Below are 25442 nucleotides of genomic sequence, written 5' to 3' on the forward strand. Positions count from 1 at the left end.
CTTGATTGTTTTCTCCAGGCAGTGTTATTAGGGTAGGATACCACAGCTGGGATTTTCAGCTCAGGGAATTCCAAAAGTTCTTGCACACACAGTTGTGGCTCTCTGTGATCTCATGACCACGCCGTGTGCTTGTGCTCTTGAGCAACCAGGAGTCAGGTATGGTGTGAATGGTGAAGCTACCACTGATAGAATTTGAATATATTTAGATTCTGGCTTGTATTGTTTGGAGCAATGAGGAGGACCAGTGGTTAGCAAGAACTGCCTGTAAAAATGTGTTTGTTCAAAACTTATTGAATCGAAGGGGCAAGGAGATATATTTAAGGGTATCTCCACAGTGAATTTTCTGGAAACACTTCTCAGTGCCAAGGTATGTTAATTTTGTTGATAACTGTTTAATCTTTGCATGTCGTTATGTTGTTTCTTCTAGACTGTATTCAACATTGATCCTCCAGAAGACACAACAGGTTTTGTGCCACCTCAGTCGATATCCAGGTATTATAAGGTATGAAATGCTTTCTGTTCTGCTTATTTCCTAGATAGCATTTAATGTCTGTGCTTATGTATTCTAGACTGAGAGGGATGTGGATAGTATAGCAAATTGTGGTGTTGATTACTACAGGATTATGTAACTTCCTCCAGGAAAAGAAGAGGAGTAATTAAATTAGATTGCCCAGAAAGAAGGGGACTTGTGCAGTAATTTATTGAGGAACTTCTTTTTTTAATTCTAAAACGTAAGAAGGGAAGTGCAGAAAATGTGAATTATTGCAAATGTTGCAGTTCTACAGGAAGTGTTGTGTTCTCCTGGCAAACTCATCTTTTGTATTGCTCGGATTTTGTAGTTCTGTTTGTGAAGCAGTTCTTCACGAGGCTTAAGTGAAATTTCAGGGCCACCATTGAAATGCTGCTTCCATAAACTGATTGAAAATGGATGGTTGAATTATTATATTCTGCTTTGCTCCTTGTTAAATGCACTGGAAACAAAACATGAAAGGCAGATAGGAAGTTATACAACCTCAGCATCACTATAAAATGATGTTAATTGTGCTCCTTATCAGGAGCTGGCTTTTGGGGGTTGGGGTGCAGTGCACATTCACTTCTGCAGCAGTCTCTAGGAGCATTGCTCTTATTTTCCTTCAGGTACACATTCATCTGGATAACGGTAATCAGAAGAAGAAGAAGGAAAGGACAGATCTCTGGGATTCATCAGCTGTGAAAAAGCAAGGTACAGAGCTCACACTTGGGTTCATGCAAAAGCTGGGCTGAACCCAACTCAGCTCCTGTCTTGTTAAAGAGAGCTGGATGTCCTTTATTGAAGCCTTCTTAGTACGATGCTTTCCAAGGATCTTTGTAAATACCTTGCCTCATAAATGTCTACTTAATTATTCATCTAAATGCTGTTAGGAATATCAGTATTTGTTTCACAGAAGTCATTTTGTTAAGGACTAAAGCAATGTTTTTCAAAGAATGCTTTCCCTCAATTTTAGTGTTTGTTTCACATAATGTCCCCATGAATGTTTCCACAAAATACATATTCCCTTTGCTGTTCTGAGCAGCAGGACGTGCTGTTTGTTACTCTGCATCCATTGTTTTCCTGGGATATTGCTCCATCAGAATATCAAGTTACAGGAATAATTGTGAGTGGGTTTTGTTAAGTGTGCAGGGAAAGGCTAGCAGAAGCACCAGATTTATTGCATAATTGGAGGATTTGTAAGTAAAAATAATACAAAGCAGTCACAACGTTCTTCTGTGATGTAGCAAACATATGGATGTATCTGCTTCTAAAATAGAAACTGTTTGCAAGTACCTATGCAGCAGTCCAGCAATATCTTGAGACTTGCACCATATATAAACCTGGCAGAGGCTGGAGGTGACTGATCAGATCTCCAGTTTCTCTGTAGTTGTGTGGCATGTTTTATGGAAATACTGCAGAGCTCTTAAGAAAAGCTGTTTTCAAGGGGTTTTGCAGAAATAATTTAGTTGAGCATAATTATCTACGAACTGTGATTAGTGAGGATTTAAGTGACGTAGCCTGAGATAGCTGATGAGATTACTTCCAACGTAATTCATTCCATGATTCTATGGTAATAGAATCTACTTAAAGGTATGACTGAGCAATGGCATCTTAAATTGTTTTGAGTAGTCATAATAAATTGGAAGGATGAAAGCACAACACACGTACACCTGGGATTTCAGCTTCATATGCCAAGATGTTTTAGTTTTAGAAGTTCAGATGCTGCTACATGGTAGTCATATCCTATTTTTCCCCTATACAGTGTGCCTTCTTATTGTTTTCTCTTTATTTGGTGCAGGAAAAACCTTAAGCTATTGGTGTTTCAGCCCTGGATATAGCATGCACGAGCTTGTTCGACAGGGAGTCAGGACAATTATCCTTACCAGTGGGACTCTCTCTCCTCTCTCATCATTTACAATGGAAATGCAGATGTAAGTGTCTGGGTATGTGAACAGTGGCATTATTGAAAATTCAGTGTGTTTTTTGTTTTATCTCAGATCTAATTGAGTGTTCTGGACTGGTAGCTAGTAGAGAATCATAGAGGGCTTATGACTTCAGTCTCATCTTTGTGTTTCTTCAGCCCTTTTCCTGTTCTCTTGGAGAATCCTCATGTTATTGATAAACGCCAGCTCTGGGTTGGAATCATTCCCAAAGGACCTGATGGAGCTGTGCTCAATTCTACTTATGAGAGAAGGTAATGAACTTCTGTATGGAATTCTGCTTTGAAACCTTTGGTTCTCACATCTTGAGTTCTGAAGAAATCAGTGGTCTCTGCAGTTCTTTTCATGGGTAAACACTGGATGGATAAAAACGGATAACAATACCCTTTTAACCACTACTGTAGGAAGTTGAGAAGTAGAGGGCTGGAAGGAAGTGAGTATCAGGGCACTGAGTGCAGTAACAGCCCTTAGTGCCCCTGACTGGCCTCACGTGGGAAATCCCCCGCAGATCAGAGGTGAAGCCTTTTCATCTGGGAAGTGAGCTCAAGAGTTGCACTTGCTGTAGAAGTGTCTCCAGCTCTGTTGTAACCACACCTGGCCATCAGCCATACTGATCTGACCCTGACTTGCTGACTGATCCCTGTCCATGACTTTATCTGACAGTCTGGGACTCATGGTTGAACCTGACTGCTGTCTCTGAGTCTTTTCTACTTGCTTACTCTGTTGATGTGGCAGGTCCCCTCCTTCAGGTCATCCTCAGGTCCCACCTCCCTTCACATTGCAGAGCAGTCTGCCTGTGCTGCCACAGACCCTCATCCTCAGTTTGCTGGAAGCTCAGTTGACTCAAAACATGCCTGGCCTTTGTAACAAAAACCTTTGTGCTCCAAGATTGTCATCACAGTTGGCCTGCCTTTCACCTCTGCGTTGCCTTCTTAAGGAAAACATATCCAAATCTTTAGTTGTCTTTCTTTTCTCTGGTCTTTCATATTTTTTTCTCTTTTTATTCTTTCTGCTTTTTCTGTAGAAGAGATAAAAGTAGTGCCAGCAAGGATTGCTAAAACACATAAGTTCATTATATATAGACTTTTGTTCCCTAATAGGTTGTTCTCAATGAGATCTCAGCATATTATTTTAAGAGGCATTTTCATGCTGTGTTGCACCTCACAAATGTTTCTGTGCTTACCAATTCTCTGAAGGTACTAAAGAGTGCCAGTGCCTTTGTGCCACTGTTGTTTTAGATCCCAGTCCTTCTGTGGTGCTTTGAAATGAGGATATCCTTGTGTATATGTACGTTTTCTTCCTCATTGTTGATGTTGGCTCTTCCAGTTTCAGCATTATTTCTGTACCTCTAGCTGAGAATCACAGAATGTTGCCTGCTTGCTGGCCCACCCTTGTTCAGCAATACAGAACGATCCAAGAACAGATCTCAGTTTTTACTTCACGAATGAGCTTCGTGCCAGGTGTTCCATGGAATGGAAAGGGGCTCAACGATTCTAAATGATTTTGACAGAGAAGATGAAGAAGCCTGGAAAGCCCTCAGATGATGTTCCTTGTTTTTGGAAGCTTGGTTTCAATGTATTTTGTTGAAAGTAACATCTTTCAAGGCGGAAAGGCTGGGGATTTCCCTGCCTCTGGCCTAAAACAGCATTTTGAAGAAAGGGAATGCACAGTGTTAGTTATGTTTTGACAGCAGCTGTTTGGTGATACTGATATTCATAGCTCTCATAAATGTGGATTTTTTTTTTCTTGTATTTGAGCTTCCTGGGAAAACTATGAGAAACTGCATGGAACTGAAAAGAAAGAATCATAAGGGTGTGAGAGCACAGGTGATATGTCAGTCAGGGCTGGAAGAAACAGATAAAGCTGCTCATTGTGGAGCAGTACTTTTTCAATCAAATGAAGTGATTCACTGTGCTTATACCTGCAGTAAACAATAACATAGCAACCACGATCACCCCTTTTGCCCCTGCAGCCTCACCACACCTAGTTTAGCTGTATTTTAAATTGTTGTAACGTTAGTCAGACTTCTCAGGCTAATCTATGGACTTTTCTTGCAGAACTTGTGTTTCTGATATGTTAGTATTAATCATAAACTCATCTGACTGCCAGCGATCAGATGTGGTAGTAATAGTATCACTTTGTCACAGTTTTGCCTGGTGTGGGTGTTGGGGAGCATACTAATGTGCTATTTCAGATCAATGTCAGGGGAAGTCAATATGCATGAAAAATGTACAGAAGAAAGTAGAGTGAATGTTACCTGTTTTGGTTTTTTTTTTCTTCTTTGTAGGTTTTCAGAGGACTATTTATCTTCTCTAGGGAAAACCATTGGTAAGTGAAGGGTATGGATTTCAAAAGCAGTTTGCTGCACAGCATTTTTAGAAATCACTTGGAAGGCTTCTGAAATGTTAAAAGGAAACACATGATAAGACAGAAAGGCATAAGATTGCATTGTGTAACTAAGTACTGTTTTTTTATGTGTCCTGTTAGCTCAAGCAGCTGGCTACTGTAGTGATGTAGGAAAATCAGTTTGATTAATCTAATATTTCCATGCTAGGAGTTCAGTTTTATTGTCAGCTCTTTATCTCTGGTTCACAAATATCCTTCCATGTGGTGAGAAAGCAGTGCAGACTAGAAAATAGATGCACAGAGATTATTCTGCCAGCATCACTTTGCAGAGCAATTAAGGATCACAGGAAGCTGATAGAGTTTCGTGTGCTGTGTGTGAATGCAGTTTGTCAAGCTGATCTTAATTCAGCTTTTATTTTTTCATATTTTACAAATATAGTAGAACTATGAAATTTGATGTGTGAGAACAGAATAAGACAAAGTGTCTGTGCAGACTGACTGTGGTATGAAAGGAGTCAAATCTATGGAGGTTCGAAGGAAGAGAGCAAAAAGAGGGAGAGAGCTCTGAGTTGTTCCACGTGGCCTCCATGGTGAACTTAGAAAAATGCTTTCACCAAATAACAGCTGGATGATTTCTCAGTGAGGTATATTCTACAGCAGGTAAAGGTTCAAAGTCAGGCTTGAGGTACTTCATCTGTTGTTCTGAATGTTGAAATTGCAAAGGATAGAGAATGGAGAAAACAACAAGGGAAAAGAAAAGCAGGTCTGAAAATAGATCCTGCTGTCACATGGGAAAATGCAGCAGGTGGTGTTGTCTCTTCCTTTCCTACTCCTTGGCATACTCATAATAAGTTTTAGTCAGTTAATGTGACACTTTAGAAAACCTGTAATGCAATGAGTGCTTTTCAGAAGCGTAGCATTTATGGGATAAAACGTGCTATTAGCAGCACCAAAGTCTTGAGTTTCTTGCTTGACAATAGGATTATTGAAAGGATTTAAAGGGAATGCAGGAGAGATTTTGGAGATAAACCACGCTGTTAGCTTATTTTTTCCTGCACAGTCTCTACAATCCACGCCAGGAGAAAAATGCCCTAAACTATTCATTTGCCCATCTTGTTGCAGGTAATCTTGTGCGAGTTGTACCTCACGGACTGCTGGTGTTTTTCCCATCATATCCTGTCATGGATAAAAGCCTGGAATACTGGAGAGTAAGTTCATTGTTTTCCCTTTACAGGTGGTTTGGTTGCACACTTCAGACTGTTTGCAGTTATGCTATTTAACCATGCTTATTGAAAATGTTTCTGCCCCTGTCTTTGTGTGTTTTGCGTGGAGAGGAGCAGATGGTGGGGGAAGTCTGAGCATATCCTTTCTCATGAGAATTTCTGGTAGATGCTTGCTTTCATGTGAGCATTTGATATGTTCGTTATCTGTTCAACAGGAGCATGATTTTGCTAAAAGAATAGAAGAAGTGAAGCCAATGTTTGTGGAACCCAGGAATAAAGGAAGCTTTGCAGAGGTAGGGAATCTGCACTACATACCTGCAGCACACCTGCAAGCTATTGTGATGTTTTAGTACCTCTCTAAGTTGTGCTTAATTACTTGTGTTAATTAACTTGTGTTAATTTCATGTTCCTAGGATAAAATGAAAATGTTTGCAGAGCTGCTTTGAACTATGTTTTCTATTCAGTTTTCTTTTACTCTTCCATCTAACTGTGCATGGTTCAGTCATCGTATGAAATCCAGTGAGTGTTACAGTGCTGTCTGCTTGCCACTGAATCATGTGCTGTTGGTTATTATACAAAGTCCCATCGTAGCCTACTAAATTATTTAAATTTTCAGTTTCTTTCCTTTTTGCTTTTCTATGGCCATTCTGCATGCTTCTAAGAGTTGGTAATATCCTTGAATTGCTCTCCTAGTTTGTGTATTTTGTTCAAGGATTTGGAGAAATGACAGTCCATGAGTCTACTTTCTTTTCAGAAGTATCTGATGTCAATCTTTTATACTTGCCCAGATTTATGGAGATAGTTTAAGCAAAATTTGTATTAATCATGTTTTACCTTTTAGGTAATAGATGCATACTATGGTAAAATTGCCTGTCCCAAGTCCAACGGTGCTGCTTTTTTGGCAGTGTGTCGAGGGAAGGTAATGTAACTGAGAATTTATTTTATCTGTGATCAGATTACTTACCATTTTGAATTTAACAAGGATGTTTGTGTTGTGTAACCATAGTCAGGGGAGGGGGAAGGTGGAGGGAGTTGGATGCCCTGAAGCCTTTTAAAATTTATGTCAAGTGTATGTAGGTTGAATTCCTGTTTTTATTTAAGAGAGATATCTCAGAGTTCTCTAAGGGGGATGAGCATCATGATACTTACATTTCCTGTTGGCTACAAACAGAAACCTTGACTCATTAGATGAGAACAATTTTGGAGGAGAACTAAAAGAAACAATTGTAATTGTGCATGTTGGAACGGCGCTGATTAGAACCAGAAACGTTGCTCAACTTTTAAGATGAAGATTAATTTCAAGTCCTCTGGATGCATGTGGTGGCCTTTCATTGAAGTGTTGATAAATTGATTTATGATACCAGTGGAAGTATTTGCAGTGTTGCAAATTACTCAGACTTTTTGCTACTGTCTACCAAGGGAAACTCATCTTCTTCTGAGCCTTCAGTGCATTGAGAATCGTTGTTGGATCAATTAAGAAAAAATGTAACTCTTTCTGGGCAGGATTCTAGTGAATATGCCTGTCCTTCCAGCATCAGTGTATGACTCTGAGAGGAGTAGCATCTGTGGAGAGACAGTGCTTTGCAGTAGCACATAATTGAAGAGCAGACAATTTAGGTTATTGTACTTGAAGGATTAATAGTATGAATGCAAAATTGGAAACATCTGAGAAAATAAACCAAGAGTTGTGTTGCCAAAGACACGCTGTGGCTGCTCCTCCTGTGCTGCTCTAAGCAGAGTACCCTTGGTCATTTTACCCACTCATCCCTGCCATGTATTCTATTGCAGCTGTTTGTGCAGTATGGTAAATGAAATGGGAAAACTACAAGACAGATCAACTTTTTTTGCATGTTTTCGATGGTTTTGTTCATCTCACAAACTAGTTTGCCAGCACAGCATGGGACACAAGTGGATACAGGGCTGTCAGTGGCAGCTGCTTGGACAGATGTAAAGATATAAGCTTCACAGCTGGTAATGTCTGTGCTTTCTGAGCAGGTTCTTGGTAGCTTTTGATTACTGCTTTGATTTTTTTTTTGTTTGTTTGTCTTTAATACCAAAAGTTTGCCATGTTCTTATTTCATCTTGTTAACAAAGGCACGGAATGTTAATGAGATGTTCTGACATTTGAGACATCTGAATGCAGCTGTTCTGCTTGTCCAGGAATAAAACACACATTAATCAATAGTTCTGGCAGAGGTATGATTTGTCAGGGTCTCCTAGAGGAAAATACCAGATTTAAAGTCACAGTAATAAAAGCAAAAAATCTTGCTGAAGCTGTTTGCAATATATTCACTCTCTCCACTTGGCTGGGGACTTAATTTAGTGGAGGAAAAAATTCCAACAACTGCTTAAGTTCTCTGAAATATCAGTTCACATCCTGTTGATGATGAAAATCCTTCTCTCTCTTCAGGCCAGCGAAGGCTTGGACTTTGCAGACATGAATGGACGAGGAGTCATCATTACCGGCCTTCCGTTTCCTCCTCGTTGGGAGCCCAGAGTTGTTTTGAAGATGCAGTTCCTGAATGAGATGAAAAAAAGTAGTATGGGTGCTCAGGTAATGTTGGGCAGCTACAACTTTTGGGCTGCCTGCAGGTTTGTTGTGCCTTTTTCCTTTCTTGTCTCTGGGTTTTGGCTTTTCTTCCTAGCCTCGTGAATGTCAGACAGCCTTAGGAGTTTGTCACAGGTATATTCACATATTTCTGATAATGTCAAGGGTTCCAAATTCTTTCTCCACTGACAAGGTTGCAATCAAATAGAGCTTAAAAAACAGTGTCATTAAAATTTGGATCAAGGTCTTTGCATGCATTTCTTCTTGCAGAAAGAGAGTGAGGAGAAGAACTGCACGTGCTGGTTGGTTTGTGTGTGGTGGATTTTGGTATTGGTATTTTCTTTTTGGTATAACGAATGGCATTATAAATTTAGCTTATTATCCTGCAGGTTAGCTCTTAGGGTCACTGTATTATTTAATGCCTGTTTGAGTAGCAAGGAAGCCAGTGCATCATCTATTAAGTAGCTCCTCAAGTTGTGTATTACCACTTGAGTTTTCCGTGTCCCAGCTGTGATACTTGATTCAACCTGAATTTGGCTTTCCTAGGCTTTTAGGGATTTTTTTCAGAAGATTTTGTTGCTACATTTTTAAGTGATTTAGAAATAAGTAGTGGCTGCGTGTCACAATGAGTATCTTTTACCTGGTGACTGATATTAACTCTTTCTCCCACCTTATTGCAGTATTTATCTGGGCATCAGTGGTACAATCAGCAAGCTTCCCGAGCTGTTAACCAGGCTATTGGCAGGGTCATCAGGCATCGCCAGGACTATGGTGCTATCTTCCTATGTGATGACAGGTGAAACCTGGGCTCTAGAGCATAAACCTATATCAACATCTTTGTATCCCAACACATTTATTCGTATTTTGTAAGTGTGCTTGTGTTGCTGTTTGGAGAAGGCTACAATTAATAAGTAATTGAATGTGTAAGATAATTGCACTGCTTTGCAAAAGTAATTTGTTACCAGCTTTGTTTTATATCTTGTCCATCTCTCATTTGAGAAGGTGGCCACCAGAACTGCAGCTCTGAAGGTGAAACTGAGAAAAGACTGTAATGCTGAAGCAACAGGAATTTAGCTGATAGCCTTCAATGCTGAGGCCTGGCAGGGGATGTTGGCCAACAGTACTACTACATAGTTACAGATGTCATGGTTGAATGATATTAATTGGGTGATGGCATAACACATGATAACAACAAAGCCCTTTTCTCCTGTGTGCAGTCTATTATATTTGCTGCACTATTTCACTCTTTCATTGTCTTTCTGTTCCTCCCTTGTCCTAGCATTTCTTTAGTTCATTTAGGCCATCTGGCAAATAATTATTTCCTTTTCTATTCCTACATAGATTCACAACTGATAATGTCAGAGGCAAGCTGCCTTCGTGGGTCCGCCCTTACGTGAACGTTTATGACAACTTTGGGCATGCAGTCAGAAGTGTCTCAGTCTTCTTCCGCGTTGCTCAAGAAATTGCAAGTATCTTTTAGAAGCAAACAGACTAAAAACTTTTTAATAGTGATAGAAATGCTAAGATGCGAGAGATGTGAAGGAGTCACTTCTAAACAACCTTTCTTTTGGGGCATCACTGGAAGCTTTGTGGAAAAGGAAGTGTATGTGAGTGAGCTGTGACAGGATGTGTTGTCTCTGCACAACTCATTAGGTTAGATCACAAAAGAAACTTCCTTTTCCAGTCACTCCTAAACAGTGTCTCCACTGGATGGCACACAAATACAGAAACTGATGTTAGTATCAAAAAACTTCCTGGCCCTCTGGGAGAGGTTATGCACAACAAAAAAAAAATCAGTCAAACCCTTAAATGTAGATCTAAGCTGACTGATGTAAAGAGTGAGACAGACCCAGAAGTTATTATGCTTCATGACTGGGTCATCTTTAATAATATGTTTCTCTTTGCATTAAGAAGCTCTTTTTCTCAGTAGTAGTTGCTTTATATAAAAATTAATCCTTGGCTTTGTAATGTGCTGGAGAAAGGCGTAGCAAGAAATGGGCTGAGAGCCAGAATGGGAAATTCCTTGGCTTCCAAATGGAGACTAGGACTAAAATAAACATAGCAGACTTGAATAATTTCCTGGAAGATACTTTGACCAAATATGAGTTGTTCAAAATCATAAGTTTCAGACTTTTGGATGACATGATGATCCTTCCTGATGATAAATAGGAGTTTTATCGTAAATAGGAACCTCAACCCAGTGTGCTTTGCCAGAAGGAGTTGATGTGCAGGAGTGCTGTTAGGAAGCAATTGTTCTTAAACAGTGGTGTGTGCCTTTTCTGTTCTAAGAGTCATTTAGTGCTAATCCTGCTTGCTGCACTTCATCTGGATGTGTCAACTTCTAGTTATTTGATCCTGTCATCAAAAGCACAAAAATCCAGAACACTTAAAACAATCTTGCTGTTAGGAGTTTTTGGGACAAATGTGATGTCTTCAGGCCATTGACAGGATTTCTGGTTGCAGAGGAAGTGGAGTGGAAGAGCAGCTTTTGCCTACTGTAACGTTTTGTAACCTGCTTGCAGATGCCCCTGCCTGCTGCACAGTGCCCTTCTGGCTCTGCTGTTACCCTGAGTGAAAATGATGTGGAACCTTCTACTTCATCTGAGCAGATCCTCTCCCTGCAGAAAGCCAAAATTTTGGATGACCACGTTCCCAGTTTGAAGAGGAAAAGGATAGGTAGGTTGATGTCCTCACAGATACGCTTTCTGTTGTTTTAAGATAAAGCAGGAAGGACAGAGTAAGAGATTGGATACTGGGATAGGAGGGGAAAAATGCAAAGGGCTCAAAGAACAATGTCAGAGTTTGATCAGAAAGGACATAGCTTGGTGCTAGGAAATTAGAGTACCAATTGCAACTGCAGAACAAAGGTGTGGCATGAGAACGTCTCCTGCAGGGAAGTTAGTGGAATATCATTCTTCAAAAATCAAAAGCTGTAAATAAAAACTCTGTTCTGACTAGCACTGGCTTTCATATGTCCTCCTTCCATCCTTTAGTTGGATGAAGTTAGTTAGTCCTACATAGTGATCTGGGTAAGAAAACAGAAAGAGGGTGTTGGCCTTCAAAGAAAACAGTATTTTAAAGTTTGTGGTTAGCTAATGCAAAATAATGAAATATTTCTCACATCAGAGATTCTTTCAGAACATTCCAGCCTGTTTTGCTTCGTTTCTGAGCTGCACAATGAAGTGTGTTCATAAACTGATTCCAAAGAAGCTATGACTAAGTGTGAGACTGAGTCTGAGGATGAGACTTCACTTTAAGTCTAAGCCAGTCTGACTGCAGGTTGTTTTTTATAAAGAGGTTGTCTTGGCCACCTCCTTTTTCTCCCTCAATTTCCATCTGTGCATTTACATTGAATCCATCTATTGTGCTGCTGCAGAGCAATTCAGATGAGCTTGCTCAGCTGTTAACTTTTCATCCACATGAGTGGTGGATCCATCCTGAAGGGTGGGTTGGAATACATGACTGAAGTGAAGGTAGAGGGGAAAAGCTTAATTATGTAACTCTTTCAGTGTAAGCTTTTGATGGCACTTCTTAGCTGTAACAGCAAGCTACACTTGTAATCCTAACTTTGACTACCAGCTTCTTACTACTTGTGCATTTTTGATTTGTAGCTAAAGATGCTTAGATTCTCAAAACAATTACTTTTCTTAGTAAACAGCTCTATGTAACTCATTTTACAAGGTAGAGGAAATGTATTTTGAAGAGAGAGCCTTTTTGAAGTAGCAAACACCACTGATGGATCCATATTCTTATATTTAAAAGCAGTTGCACGTGGATTTTGAAGAGTGAGAATATGTATTCTTGGTACACTGTGGTGGCTGTGTCTTATAGCTGCTAATACTGTGAGATCCTAGCATCTCTTATGTTCTCTTTAAGAAGTTTTCATTGTTATTTTTAATGAGTGAGTCATTTAAGAGCAGGAGCTCATGTTTGTTTGTTTGTAGGGAGATCCATAAATTGTAGCACTCAAACACAGACAACTGTGGCAGTAGAGGTTTTGTTTTCCATTGATCCTAAGCCATTGTGACGTTAAATATGATATTCCTTTAGGAGAAGTTTGAGGAAAGTCCTGACTTAAATTTGTGCATCAAATTGTGATAACAGATGTTTGAGAGATGTTTTTGGGAATGTTTGAGCAAGGCAATCTTCTTCTTAAGTCATAGAAAGCAGCTCTGCAAGAGGTGGAAGAGGAGATAAAACAACAGGTCTTTGTTGTCCATCTTTGTGGATTGCTAAGTCAAATTTTGAGGCATTGCTAAGTCAAAGAAAATGCAAGAGAAAGCACAAAAATGTTAATTTATTATCTGCCTTGTGCAGCAATGCCAGTAAATGGAGGTGGAGCATCCAGCCTCTGCACAGAATATGAGCAAGAGATGATCTCACGTAGAAGACAATGTGTTGGGCTTCTGGATGCGTTGGAGCGCAGTGAGAAGAACAGCAAAGAGGTGGAGGAAGATGATGGTTTGCCAGGGGAGGAAAAGGTAATGACGATGCTGCAGCAAAGTAATAAGTAAAAATTGTTGGCTCTGAAGCAAAATGAGTTTGGCATTGATTTTGTAGCACCAGTTCAGCCCTCTTGAGGAAAAACTAATTGCGCTAGAATCAGCAGATGCTCACAGTTAAGTTTAACAAAGAGATTCCTAGACACATGCAATTAGATAAGCAGTGTGTACATACTTGGACTGTTCTTCATAGCAGCTGACCATGTAGGTTCTGGAAGCTAACTGCAGGCTGGAGAGCAAAGAGCTCTTTAGAAAAAGAAAAAAGTGAGGCTTGACTGATGACTAGACTCCAGGAAACATCTAGAACAACTTAGCTAAGCAGTTTGTTAGGGGAATGTGCTTAAGGGAACGCGTGAGTGTGTAAGGAATATCCAAGGAGTATTTAAAAAGCTGTAAGGGATATCAGTGGGAATAGATTTGTGACAGATGGGGAACGTATGAGCTTGAAGAAACAGAGAATGTTTTTGTCTGTGTGTAGCTGATGAGAAATGAGCTCCATCATCCACGGGCACTTTAGTCATGGCATGGTAAGGATGTCTGAGCTCATTCTTTGGAAAGCCCAGCACATCTCCTGGGGCTTTGTCACCCTGGGAAGAGTGTCCTGTTACACAGCTGCACTGCTTTTGGTCTAGCTTGGGATTTCCTCAAGTCAAGTAAGCCGGTGGTCTCGATGACTTGACAGTGAGTCAGCTCGTGTCCATCTTCCTGTACAGTGTTACTGTTTGCTTGTGGCTTGCAGAAGGCTGTGGTCATCCTGTGCTGCACCAAAAGTGGCAGTGAGATGTAGCTGAACTCTGGCTCCTTCAGAAGCACTGCACAAGTTGAGCGTTGCGCTCTTTACTGACCACTGCATTTGGACTGCTTGTACAGTTTGTGTGCTTTCAGAGCTTTACTCACCATCCATCATGGGAGCTGTATTATTCTTTTTATCTTCTGTTAAAGTTACACAGTACCCCTGCACCCTGCATGTTGAAATTAAGCTGCTGTCATTCTGAAATGATTTTATTAGGCTGAACATTTCTCTCTAAGGAAACAAATCTTTGTCATCTCAAATAAAAAATCGAAATACAAGACGTAGTATCTCAGTCCACTGAAAGAATGACTTGAGTTTGTTTTTTCCTTGTGAGAAATACTTTGTGGAGGCCTTATGTCTTCTCCATCGTGCTATTAAACATTTTGCTCATAGGCAGTCTGGGATTAGAATGCATAGGTATTTCTGGACCTTCTTCTGACTTACTGCAATGTATCATGCCTGTTCGACTTGCAGCTTGTATTCCAGTTGTTCATTCTGTTACATGACACTTAAGTGGAATATATTTAAATGGACACTTCTATTGCTCAGATATGTCTGGAATTCACTCTCCTTGCAGTGTTATGAGTGCACTGAAGGCTCTATTTCTGACTATCAGCAGCTGGCAAATCTACTGGCCTGGTGCTTAGTTTGTTTTTTATTGCTTAATGTGTGATTAATTTAGTTTGTCTCTGAAGCTTTATGATCTGAACAAACATTTGGAAGCCACAGTGGAATACAGTTCAGTGTGGAGAAGAGGAGGCTCAGTGGAGACCTCATTGCACTGTGCAACTTCCTGAAGGGAGGCTGTGGTGCAAAAGGGTCTGGCCTCTTCTCCCAGGCAAATAGCAGGACCCGAGGAAACGGCCAGAAGTTGTACCAGAGGAGGTTTAGGTTGGATATTAGGAGAAACTTTTTCTCTCAGAGGGTGGTCAGGCACTGCAATGGCTGCCCAGGGAGGTGGTGGAGTCGCCGTCCCTGGTTGTGTTCAAGAGGCACCTGGATGAGGAGCTACGAGATGTGGTTTAGTGCTTGTGGTACTGATAGGAATGGGAGGGAGGTTGGACTGGATGATCTTGCAGGTCGTTTCCAACCTGGTGATTCTGTGAACAGTTGTTCACTGGTTCTTCTCAGAAATTAAACCATGCTATTCTGAAAATGGACCGATAGTCACATACTCATTAAGAAATTCTTTATTGGGCAAGAGCAAAGAAATAAATCACTTGAAGTACCTGCTTTCTCAACAGGTGTGTAGAAATCAGTGGGCAATATGGGCCTATCCCACTGCTTCATCTGTTACTCAGATGAATGCTTGCAATGTGGTTGATACTGACTTATGCTAGTGTTGGAGGCTGCTGTTAAGCAACCTGTTGCTTATGGCCATGCACTTAGCTTTTGGAGCTTTGTGCCTGCCAGTGTTCCCACTCACAGTTGTACAAGTGCAACTGTTACTGGAAATGGGGAACGCAAGAGAACCTGTTGAACCACAGGAGTTTCTAATACTGTCTCCTCCCATCTGACCTGATATTCCCTATGAGGCTGCTTGGGCTTCTCAATATCCCAGGAGAAGTTGTGACAGTTTCTTCAGTGAGAAGTACTTCAGGCATGAAAGTGAGGGCTGTGTGAGACATCAGTTCCACACCTGTGTACCCCCCAGGCCTACTCTGAAACAGTTAGCTGTAAGCCTAGCTTTGCTTCATCAGGAATCTACTCTGATTTCCTCTGCTTGGTTCTGTCTTTCTGAAATGTGCAGTAGATCATTACTTTCCAGAAGGAGGTAAGTGCCATAGTTCCCTTTGCAATAATTTAGGTTGCTTTGCTTCACTTTGAGTGGTGTCACAAGCTGGATTAACAAGCTTTGCTACTGGAAAAATGGCTAAATTAAGTGGATTACAACTTTGAAAAGCATTTTGGAGAGCTTTTTGTTTATTTTTAATTAATCTTTGTAGGCACAACGTCTGTCAACGCTTTCCCTTCAGTATGAGAAGAGGTTAACAGATGAGCAGAAAGGAGGAAGGAAGAAAATAAAGCTGGTCAGCAATCCAGTACGTGTTTTCTTGTGTCTCTGTCACCCTTTTGATATGTAGAATGCTGTAATTTGAATTGAAAACTTCCAGGCAGGCAGATGACTGACATGGACTGATGCTGATGCCAAAACAAATGTAGTTTTTTTTCTAAATCATAAATATTCATGAGTGCCCATCTGAAATCTGTTTCTGACATGCTCTTTCTCAGATTTAGGCATCGCAAGTCCAGTCAAGCACAAAGGTTCAGGTGGAGTTAGGTGCAAAGCATTGTTCTTTGATTGTAACTACGTTGCTAACATCACCTCATTATTCACCCTGTGTGTTTTGTTCTTTCTCTATTGGTAGTAGAGCCTCAAATAATATAACAGACCTGCTTGGTTTGGGTCAGTGATGACATTGTGACCCCCCCCTCTCCCCCTGTTGTGCATTGATGTGCATCCTGTTAGCAGTTGTATATTTTTATGTTGTCTCCTAAGAGGGTGGAGGAAAACATGGTAAAAATCCTAATGCAGCTTATTGCCTGAGAGCTGTGATGAATTCATGGGGATCCCAAGTGATTGTGGGTGCCAGTAGTCACTGAAGATGCTGTCCAGCTGGGTTCTGTCTCTGCCAGAGTCTGCCAGCCTCTTGGCATCCAGAACTAATAGAGTAGTCACAGATGCTGATGTGCTGATATCCAAGGTGTGAGGAAGGGAACAGGTTCATTGCAGAAGGTTGTATTTACATTTTTGTTGTTATGATGAATCAGCCTGGCCCTGAAAGTTGCAGCTGGTCTCATTTCTCTTAATAAGCCTTATCCTAAGGATAGAATTGTGAAATGAAACTTGGCTACCTTCTCTGGGAGATGCTCCTCTGAAGCAGTCAGTTTTGTCAGCAGAGAAGATGAATATCATTGCTTTTCTTTCACAGGAGAGCAGATACAGATGTTAGGAACAATGTTTTAAGAATAGATAAGATAATCATCTGGGGAAATTAGTAGTATACTTATGCCTCAGAAGATTGCCCTATGACTTGAAAATGCGTGACAAGGGTCACAGTTACACATGTTGAAACTGAGTAAGAACATTGTGATCTGCACTTTCATAAAGGAGGGTTCATTCTGAATCTTTTTCAAGTTCCTGCTGTTTGTGATTATGGAGCATAAATGTTTCCCAAAACTAGAGAGTGGTCTAGATTTTCTGTGTTAGAGGAACTGAAATACATGACCACCTTCCATCCTTTGAATGTGGATATTTGCTTTTCTTGTGTTGCTGCCTTTATTACAAGAGTCACACATTACGTGAGAGCATTGCACTGTTCTGTGTGCAGTCCAAGCCACTACTCTGTGTTTAAAGATACCTTCTGCCTCCTGAAAGTCTCAAATGTTTGAGGAATGCTGCAGGACTGTAAACGTGAACTTCATCTCCATTCCCATGAGCATAGCTCCTCTCCTCATCCTGTCTACTGAAAAACCTTCCTGTCTTCTCAGCTGGCCAACAAGGCAGCAGATCCAACGGAGCCAAAGAAAGCCCGAGCGACCTTATACATTGCAACAGTGAAGAAGACCCTAAGCCAGCAAAACTACAATCTCTTCTCTGAGGCTCTTCAGAGCTACAGGAGCACAGCTGACTTCAACACTATGTTGTCTCAAATGAGTTCCCTTTTTACAGAGGATGAGGAAAAGCATGTCTTGTTGCGAGGTACGATGAGTTCCCTGCTGTGTTTATACGGCATGACTTTGTGTCTTAGGTAGGCTCTGCTTCACGAGGGCAGGAGAATCTGAAGATGTCACTGGTTGTTTATTGTGCATATGAGCAGAGGGGCAGATTTTTCTGTCACTTCTTTCGTCTGCCAAAAATAAAAGCATAGTTATGCAATTTACAACATGAGTAAGGCTGTATGCAAGGCTAAGGAGTGGGAATACGAGCACTTGGGAATAATAGCTGCAATCTCTCTCCCAATTTGCCTTGCTTGCTCTACAAATAAGAGAACACTAGATTGCCACATTCAGCTAATAGGCAACTTGTAGTTTTCATGCTTTGTGTGCCTGCAGCTTTAGAAGTTCATTTGACTTGCAGTGTGGTTTAGGTTTTGGTTCGTAGGCATTTTACAGTGAAGTGAGATGATGTGTAAATTGCTTCCTGTTTACAGTGGAAAAATTACAGTTATTAGCTCCAGCTTTGCTGGCAGATTGCTCTGTAACTTCACTCAGTGTTGTTCTGAAGTGTACTTACGTAAATTCTAAAGAACAACATTTGGGCTTTAAGCTATTTAACTGCACTAACCCAGAAGTCCTACCATCATAAACTTCTGTAGCATTTTTTACATGTTGTGGACTGATTTTTGTTTTTCTTGTTTGATTGATTTATTCTTCTTCCCTTTCTCTAATGAAAGAATTTTACCAGTTTGTTCGACCTCACCATAAGAAACAGTTTGATGAAGCATGTTGCAATCTGACTGGGGTGGGCTGTGGGTACAAACCTGAGCACAGCCTCCTGCTGGAAGAGAGGGAAGGACTGGCAAAGAAAATAGGTGAGGAACTTTAGAGGTTGTCTAATCATAGAACGAGATGAAGTGTGTGGAAATGCAAGGGTGAAAAGGAAATTTGGTGACTCAAAATGAAGCTCCATCTGTGTGTTGTATGCTCCTCCTGCCTGCCATGCCACAAGCATGCACAGATGCCTGCACTTTGGCTGCTGCATTGGTACTAATGGTGCCATCCTTTTTTTGAAAGGATGCTTTACTGATGTTTGTATCTCAAACCTAATCAGTGGATTTCAAAACTGTGTGCATTCCTCTGGCTGCTTTGCAGCCCCCAAAGTGCCACAAGAACTGTGAACAGCTGGTGCAGTCTTTGAAATCCCGGAGCAGTAAGATGCTAAAGGAGCAGGGTGTTGGTTCATCCCCTCAAAACAAAGAAATACATTTACTTTAAGTGTTTTCATCATGGGGTGACAAGGTTTGCAATACATCATTCTGTTTTCATTCTTCCTTCGCTGCTAACAAACTGGTTTGTTTTAACAGAAGAAAAAGAGAGTCGACAGAAAACAACCTTCTCAGAGAACTCATGCACTCAGCTGAATGCTGGGCTCCACTTGAACCAGGGAGGATTTCACTTGACAACAGGACAGACCAGTGCAGGTATGCTTCGTGTTAAGTAAAATCACAGTCCTAAGGTATTGCATGTTATGTTTTGTTTGTAAATCTTTGTAAATTCTCCCAAGGGGAACCAGTGTCTCCTGTATTCACCTGGCACAGTGGACCAGCAGCAGCTCACTGTAGGTAGGAGTGAGGGTAGCTGAGAATTTTCAGCAAGGATTGTGCAGCACAAACACCAGTTAGTCACATATCAAGGTGGATATGAAAGGTGCCAACGAAAGACAGAAGTTTGCACTGGATGTTGACCTGTGCCTCTCAGTGAGGGAGAGGGTGAGTTGACAAGACTGCTGCGTGTCCTGTTTGCCCAGGGTTTGTGAACAGGAGATGTTTGGAGAATGTAATTTTAGATGAGGTCAGATTGAATTTAGGTATAAAGCAAAATGCAGTTCCTGTTTTGTTATGAGGATTGCATACAATCCTAGTGTGGGCAGTGTGTTTTCTGCAGAAACAGGGACCAGTAAACATATTCTCACAATTACACATTATCTCTACCTGTGTCCTTCTAGTCTCCTACTGTCCAATATTTACCCTTGCAGTCAAAGGCTCAGTTCTGTTGTGATTACTGATCTTCCTGAGAACAGCTGGGAATTTTCTGTGTTTCTTACAAGGAAATTAGTTGGGCAGCTTAGATGTCTGTCTTAAGAGGGTAAAGAATACTCAGACTAATCCTTTCTTCTTAAATACAAAAAATAAAATAGAAAGGCAACGATTCCTGGAAGGCTTTGAAAGCTTTTCATCTGTGAGGCCACGTTATTTCTTTTGTTGAATTTCCTGGTTTATTTTGGATTTTAAGAACTCTGGCATGAAATAATCTTTGGTAATTTTTTTCCCCGAGATCTGTGAGATTGATCTGCACAGCAGTTTGGTTCTGTTCAAAGCAATTAAGAAAATAACAGGAATAAATGTATGTAGCATTCCTGTGACTCACACCCTGGGTAGGATCTGCTCCTGTGAGAAGCTGCCAAAGAGAAAACTCACACCCATCTTTTCCCCCTTTCCCAAAGTTGAAGTAAGTCCATCTTTTAGAAGCTCATTATCTCTGTGAAGGATAAAGATTTAAATACCAAAACATGTGGTTGGTTAATTTAAATCAGCTTATTACGTGTTTTACCTGCGTTTACATACCTCTAATATGCAAAACATATTTCTAATATGCTAAAACCTGCCAGCAACAAGACACTGACATTTTGAAAAGAAGCCCATTTGGAGTTTAGCAAGATGTTCTTTGCTACACCAGTCTTCTCTGGTGCTGTCTCACTGCACCATCTATCTAGTTGCTTATTTTGGGTGGGTTAGTCTCTTTTGGCTTTTTGCTTTCCTATTGGGGCTGAAAAAGGACACCTCCTTCTGGTATAAGAAAAAGAAATATCTTTAAAATTGCACTCAGGTTTACTTGCTTGTGTATCAGGCCGTGTAGTTGGGTAAGCCATCTATTGATAATGCTTGTGCTCTTTTAAAGGGTAGCACGAAACCTGATTTGCTGCTGACCTCTGTGCACAGTCACTTCTGTGTTACCTATTTCTCATTCCTCAGTGACCATCTCACACACTGCTCCATTTCAGAGGTTTTAAACTCCCAGAGGTGCTAACGAGGTTCCCCAAAATTAATTTGCTCAGTTGGCATTGCCAGGAGCACCAAAGTCATGTCTGAGCAGGGAGTGTGACTGCAAGCTGCAGTGGTTTGAAGTGGTTTAGGAAGCCCTCTCTGAAGGAGGAGAAATGAGCACAGAGGACTGCTCATCTGTATTCTTTGCCTCTCAGGGGGTAACACCAGTCAAGCTGTGAGTAAAGACACGAAAAATGCCTCAGGCTCAAGGAGAGATCAGCACCAGGTCCTCAGGGTGACCTACCTCAATGATGTGAAAAAGGCTTTGAAGGAAAGCGCCTACAGCCGCTTCCACGAGGCGCTGCTGGCTTACAAGAGGACGGATGACTACGATGCTATGATACCAGTGGTGGCAGCCCTCACCACGGAGAGGCCCGAAGACTTTCATCTCCTGCAAAGTAAGGGTTGTTTTAAAGCCTTTTTTAATCGGTTGAGAAAAAATATGTCAGTGCTGTGATCCTGTGTGAGGAATAACCTTTCCCTGCTCAGTAGTTAGCTTACAAATTCTCCACTGCTGGGAGCATTGCTGAACATCCCCTCTTCCATCTTTTACTCTGGCAAACCAGATAAATGGAGTAGCAGGAATGCTGTAGTAAGAGAACACTACAGAGAGCAAAAAAAGCCTGAGGTTGAAAGGTTACCTCTGTTCAGTTGGGAACTCTTCAAGCAAAAAAAAAAATTGAGTAAAATTCAGTAATTCCAGTCTAAACCTTCAGTCAAACTGATTTCAGTCAGCTGAGTTCATTACTTTTTTTTCCTTCCTCAATTATGTTACAAGTAGTTGTTCTTAGACAAGGCAGTGCTGACTGTTGCACTTGCTGAATGTTGCTCTCCTGACTCCTGCAGGTCTCATGGCTAGCTATAGCAGTGCTAAGTTGTTAGTTCCCAGTAAGCTGAGATTGTTTTTGGTGTTAAATACTCATCTGTCTTCTAGCAAGGAAAACTTGGTGATTCTTAAACACAGCAAAAAGCCTGAAGATACTCTGAGGACTATGGATGATTTTGCTCATCTTCCAGAGAATTACCTCCCTCCAAGATAACCACTCTTTCATAGTCAGCCATTTACTGCCCTATGCATTCACTGCCTTTCCTTTTGGCAGGGTTTACCATGTTTGTGCGGCCGCATCACAAGGAGCAGTTCAGGCAGGTGTGTAAAGATCTGACTGGAACAGTTGGTGGTGATGAACAGAAACAGCAGATGCAGAACGAAAAAAGTGCTGCAACTCTGGAGAGGTGGTTGACTAAAAGAGCAAAGTGCCCTAACCAAGGTGAGGAGGAACGTATCTCTGAAGCTTAGGCTCCTGTTGAGTGTTAAGATAAGCAGTGTCTGACAGCTTTGGCTGTGGTATGCAATGATATGTAAAGGAAGGTCAAAGCAATTGGCCACCTCCAAGTCATGTTAAAAAAAACACCAACAAAACAAGCATAGGCTGGAAGGCAGTGGGAGATGGGAAGCATGAGGAAACAAGGAGAAAATCCGTTGTAGGGCCAACTGTGAAATGTGTTATGACTGAAGGTGGAATTTTTTGCACCTAGGAGGGGCAAGAGCGAATCAGGATCCTCTAAGAATAGTTCACCATGGAACTATTTCACCACAAAGAGCCTCTTTCAGTAATGATGTTGTGTGTGAAGTACCAGAAACTTCAGGGGTCAAAAGAAGTTATTCAAATTCATTTGTTCTTGTATAATGAGAACTTACTGAACTTGCTGTGAATTGTGTTTTTGTGTTTTACTGTACTGTGTGCTATTGTTTTCATGGTCAGATGGAGATGTTCCTAAGAGTGAGGTTCCAGAAAGAAATGGGGGAGAGACTTCTTCCTCGTGCCTCAGCCAGAAATGCAAACTTGAATTACCAAAGGCTGAAGTATCTAAAGAAATGAGTCACGTGAGAGCACCCACAGCTCCTGGAGTTGTGCCCAGCTTACCACTGGAATTGGATCCAGAGTTTGGTAGGTATAGGTGAGCTTTGCAGATGTGATTCTGTTATTTGTGGGAATAAACAAATGTAGAACTGAGGATTATGCTGATGCTCTGTTAAATTGTGGTTGTTTCCTGCCTGTATTTGCACAGGTGCAATAATGTGTAGTATGGATTGCAGAGTAGAATTTATACTGCTACCTGCATCTGTTCCATCCAAGTACTTCATTATCTTTATCACAGTGATGTAATAGTTTCCTGGGAACAGGTTTTTCTCAACAACTTCCTTGTAAAGCAAGGATGTAAATTCTCATTCTAAACGGGAATTTGAAGCACCAAGAAATCTAGTTGAGGTCATACAAGTAATACAACAGGGCCCTGTGCTGCATCAAGGTAAAAGAATTTTATAGAACTCGTGGTCACTGGTTTCTAGATTGCAGTGGTGGAAGTGTGTATGCATGAGAACTTCACAGGTGGTCAATGGAACTTAGTAATTTCCTTTCTCTCTCTTCCTCTCTCCCCCTCTGCACTGTAGGAAGATACCAATGTCCTAACTGCAAATCTGAGGATGATGTACCCTTAAAATGCCCACTGTGCATCTTCACTTGCTGCAAAACATGTTGGGAACAGTTCTTAAAGGTTACCTTGTTTATTAGTTTCACTTTTTCCTGAAACTGATGGGGATTTCTGTGCTTTTCAGGAGAACCACATGAACAGCCCTGGAAATCAAATTCTTCTGTTGACAGAGAGAAAATCCAACACTCATTTTAAGTTTATCACTTGAACGTTTCCTCTGCTATCTTTATTTTCCATGTTCTGGAGTGTGACTGAAGGCAGAACTCTTCTCAGCTTCCTTCAAATGCTTTCCTCTCTAACAAGAGGGAATTATTTCAACCCAAAAGAGGGGAGATTTAGATTGCGTAAAAGGAAAAAGTTCTTTACGGTAAGAGCAGGGAAGCAGTAGCACAGGCTGCCCAGAGGTGAGGTGGGTGCCCCATCCCTGCAGGCACTCAGGTCAGGCTGGGGGGCTGTGGGCACTGATGGAGCCGTGGGTGCCCCTGCTCACTGCAGAGGGTTGGATCAGATGGCCTTTAGGGGTCCCCTCCAACCCAAGTCGTTCTGTGGTAATAAAGAGTGAATCCAAGAATTACTAGCATGCATTTATAATCTGTACTGTAATTTATAAGCTGTCTGTTGAATAGAATGAGACCCCTGGGGAGCTTGTTGGTTAGGCAGGCATTTTATGACCCCATTCTTAGAAATAAGGGAGATTGTTGCATTGCCTCAGCCCATAAAAATCTTGTACACGCCTGGGGAAGAACTCGTTCCTTTTGCCAGTAAGACATAGCTTGCAATTATGGTTATGTCAGCTTAGGAATTGGCCCAACTGTGAAGAGCTGTGGTATATTAAGCAATTAGTACCATTGTGCTGTGGTATTCATCTTGGGGAATTTGGTGATTCTGAGGTCTGGTTTTCTTGTCAGTCCTCATATTGACGTGCATTTTGATAGCTCATAGGTAAATCCCAGAACTTGCTCAGCTTCAGCTTTCTTTAATCACCCTTTAGTGATTGCACACCTTTGAGGCTGGAAATTAACGTGAGTAAACCATAGGAGTACGATAGCAGACGTACTGAGTCAGAGTAAAGGTGCATCCAGTCCAGCATCCTGTCTCTGACAACAGCCAAAAAATTATGGCTGGAGGAGAATATGTGAATGTGACACATTCCTGTGAATGTCCTCACAAACCTGAAACCATTTGCAGGACAGGAATTCCTGTGACCTTTTGTCATTCGTGTCCTATAGCAGGCGCTTCCACAACTTGGTCGCATGTTACGTGAAGAACTGGCTCCTTTCTTTGCTGTCATTTTGACCTGTTTCTTGGTAGTTCATTTCAATGTCCTGCTTGTTTAAAAGGGACAAACACAAAGTCCTCAGAACTCACCGTGGACATCCTGTCCTTCAGAAGTGCACCTTTGGAGCTTTGGTCTTTCTGCATGCATCAATAGTTGGATCCATCTGTCTCCTCTGTAGACAACTTAAAATCTGTATTTCTAAGGATCTCTTTTTTGCTCTCAACAACAAGCTGTTATGTAAAGGATGTAAGAAGCATCTTCTCATTAGCTGCCTGTTTGTTCTGTAGTCAAGCACCCCTCAAAGTTCAGTGTGAGCGTTGTTCTTTGCCCTTCGTATAGAGCATGAAGCTCTTGTTGCTTTCTTGTCACTGACAGCATGAAGCTCTTGTCACTTTCTCACTTGTGACACATCTTTCTAGTGATGAATGGCTCTCAGAGTACAGCAATGCTATTGACAAGGCAGATATTCAGCTGTTTGGGGTATTGCTTTAGGACTGCAGGAAGACTTCTCCAGGTGATGGGACAGAAGCATGTTTCCTGCTCTTCATACAGAAGTGAGGGAAAGATGTCTTGCTGGAGAGCACAGGTTTGCAAACAAGCTGTCTGCAAATATCCCACGTTCCTCTATAACCAACCTCAGAGGAACCACCAGTGATGCTTCCACCCCATTACAGTCCCTGCTCTGGTTCATGCTGTGGGCAGTTCCCCCCACTGATGGCAGTAGCTGTTGTCTGAGCTCTCATCAGATGGCGTCAGGGGTTTGTTGCTACTGATGAGGTTGGATTTGAAGACTCATCTAGGCCAAGTTACTCACACTGTATTTCTTCAGTTCAAATTCAGCTCGGTGTATGCTGTCCTACTTGAGGAAGTGACTAACAGCCTTGTTAAAGACTCAGTGACTTCAGGTTTGCAAATTGTGTCCCTTCCAATTTCTTGCGTCGCTGAAACGGCTTCGTTCTGCAGAGAGTCTGAATAATATTGGAATGTTTCTGAAACTTTTGGAAGAGCAGTCAGAATTCCCTGCAGCTGTGTGATATTAG

At 41.3% G+C, this 25442-nt stretch overlaps 1 protein-coding gene across 1 annotated transcript in view; it reads left to right on the forward strand.

Moving 5' to 3' along the window:
* Positions 1 to 25442, forward strand: part of RTEL1 (regulator of telomere elongation helicase 1) — a 37825-nt gene that overhangs the window by 10447 nt on the left and 1936 nt on the right. Inside the window, exons 15-35 of the mRNA XM_052683629.1 lie at positions 428 to 502; positions 1138 to 1222; positions 2310 to 2442; positions 2592 to 2705; positions 4739 to 4779; positions 5920 to 6005; positions 6236 to 6313; positions 6862 to 6939; positions 8431 to 8574; positions 9249 to 9364; positions 9910 to 10033; positions 11091 to 11244; positions 12886 to 13049; positions 15810 to 15905; positions 17356 to 17566; positions 18261 to 18398; positions 18891 to 19007; positions 20786 to 21028; positions 21731 to 21898; positions 22394 to 22579; positions 23083 to 23186. Coding sequence (XP_052539589.1) covers positions 428 to 502; positions 1138 to 1222; positions 2310 to 2442; positions 2592 to 2705; positions 4739 to 4779; positions 5920 to 6005; positions 6236 to 6313; positions 6862 to 6939; positions 8431 to 8574; positions 9249 to 9364; positions 9910 to 10033; positions 11091 to 11244; positions 12886 to 13049; positions 15810 to 15905; positions 17356 to 17566; positions 18261 to 18398; positions 18891 to 19007; positions 20786 to 21028; positions 21731 to 21898; positions 22394 to 22579; positions 23083 to 23186 — 2655 coding nt within the window. The remainder of the gene's footprint in view (positions 1 to 427; positions 503 to 1137; positions 1223 to 2309; positions 2443 to 2591; positions 2706 to 4738; positions 4780 to 5919; positions 6006 to 6235; positions 6314 to 6861; positions 6940 to 8430; positions 8575 to 9248; positions 9365 to 9909; positions 10034 to 11090; positions 11245 to 12885; positions 13050 to 15809; positions 15906 to 17355; positions 17567 to 18260; positions 18399 to 18890; positions 19008 to 20785; positions 21029 to 21730; positions 21899 to 22393; positions 22580 to 23082; positions 23187 to 25442) is intronic.

This window comes from Tympanuchus pallidicinctus, unplaced genomic scaffold (assembly GCF_026119805.1).
Source record: "Tympanuchus pallidicinctus isolate F22 unplaced genomic scaffold, pur_lepc_1.0 scaffold20, whole genome shotgun sequence".
NCBI lineage: Eukaryota > Metazoa > Chordata > Aves > Galliformes > Phasianidae > Tympanuchus > Tympanuchus pallidicinctus.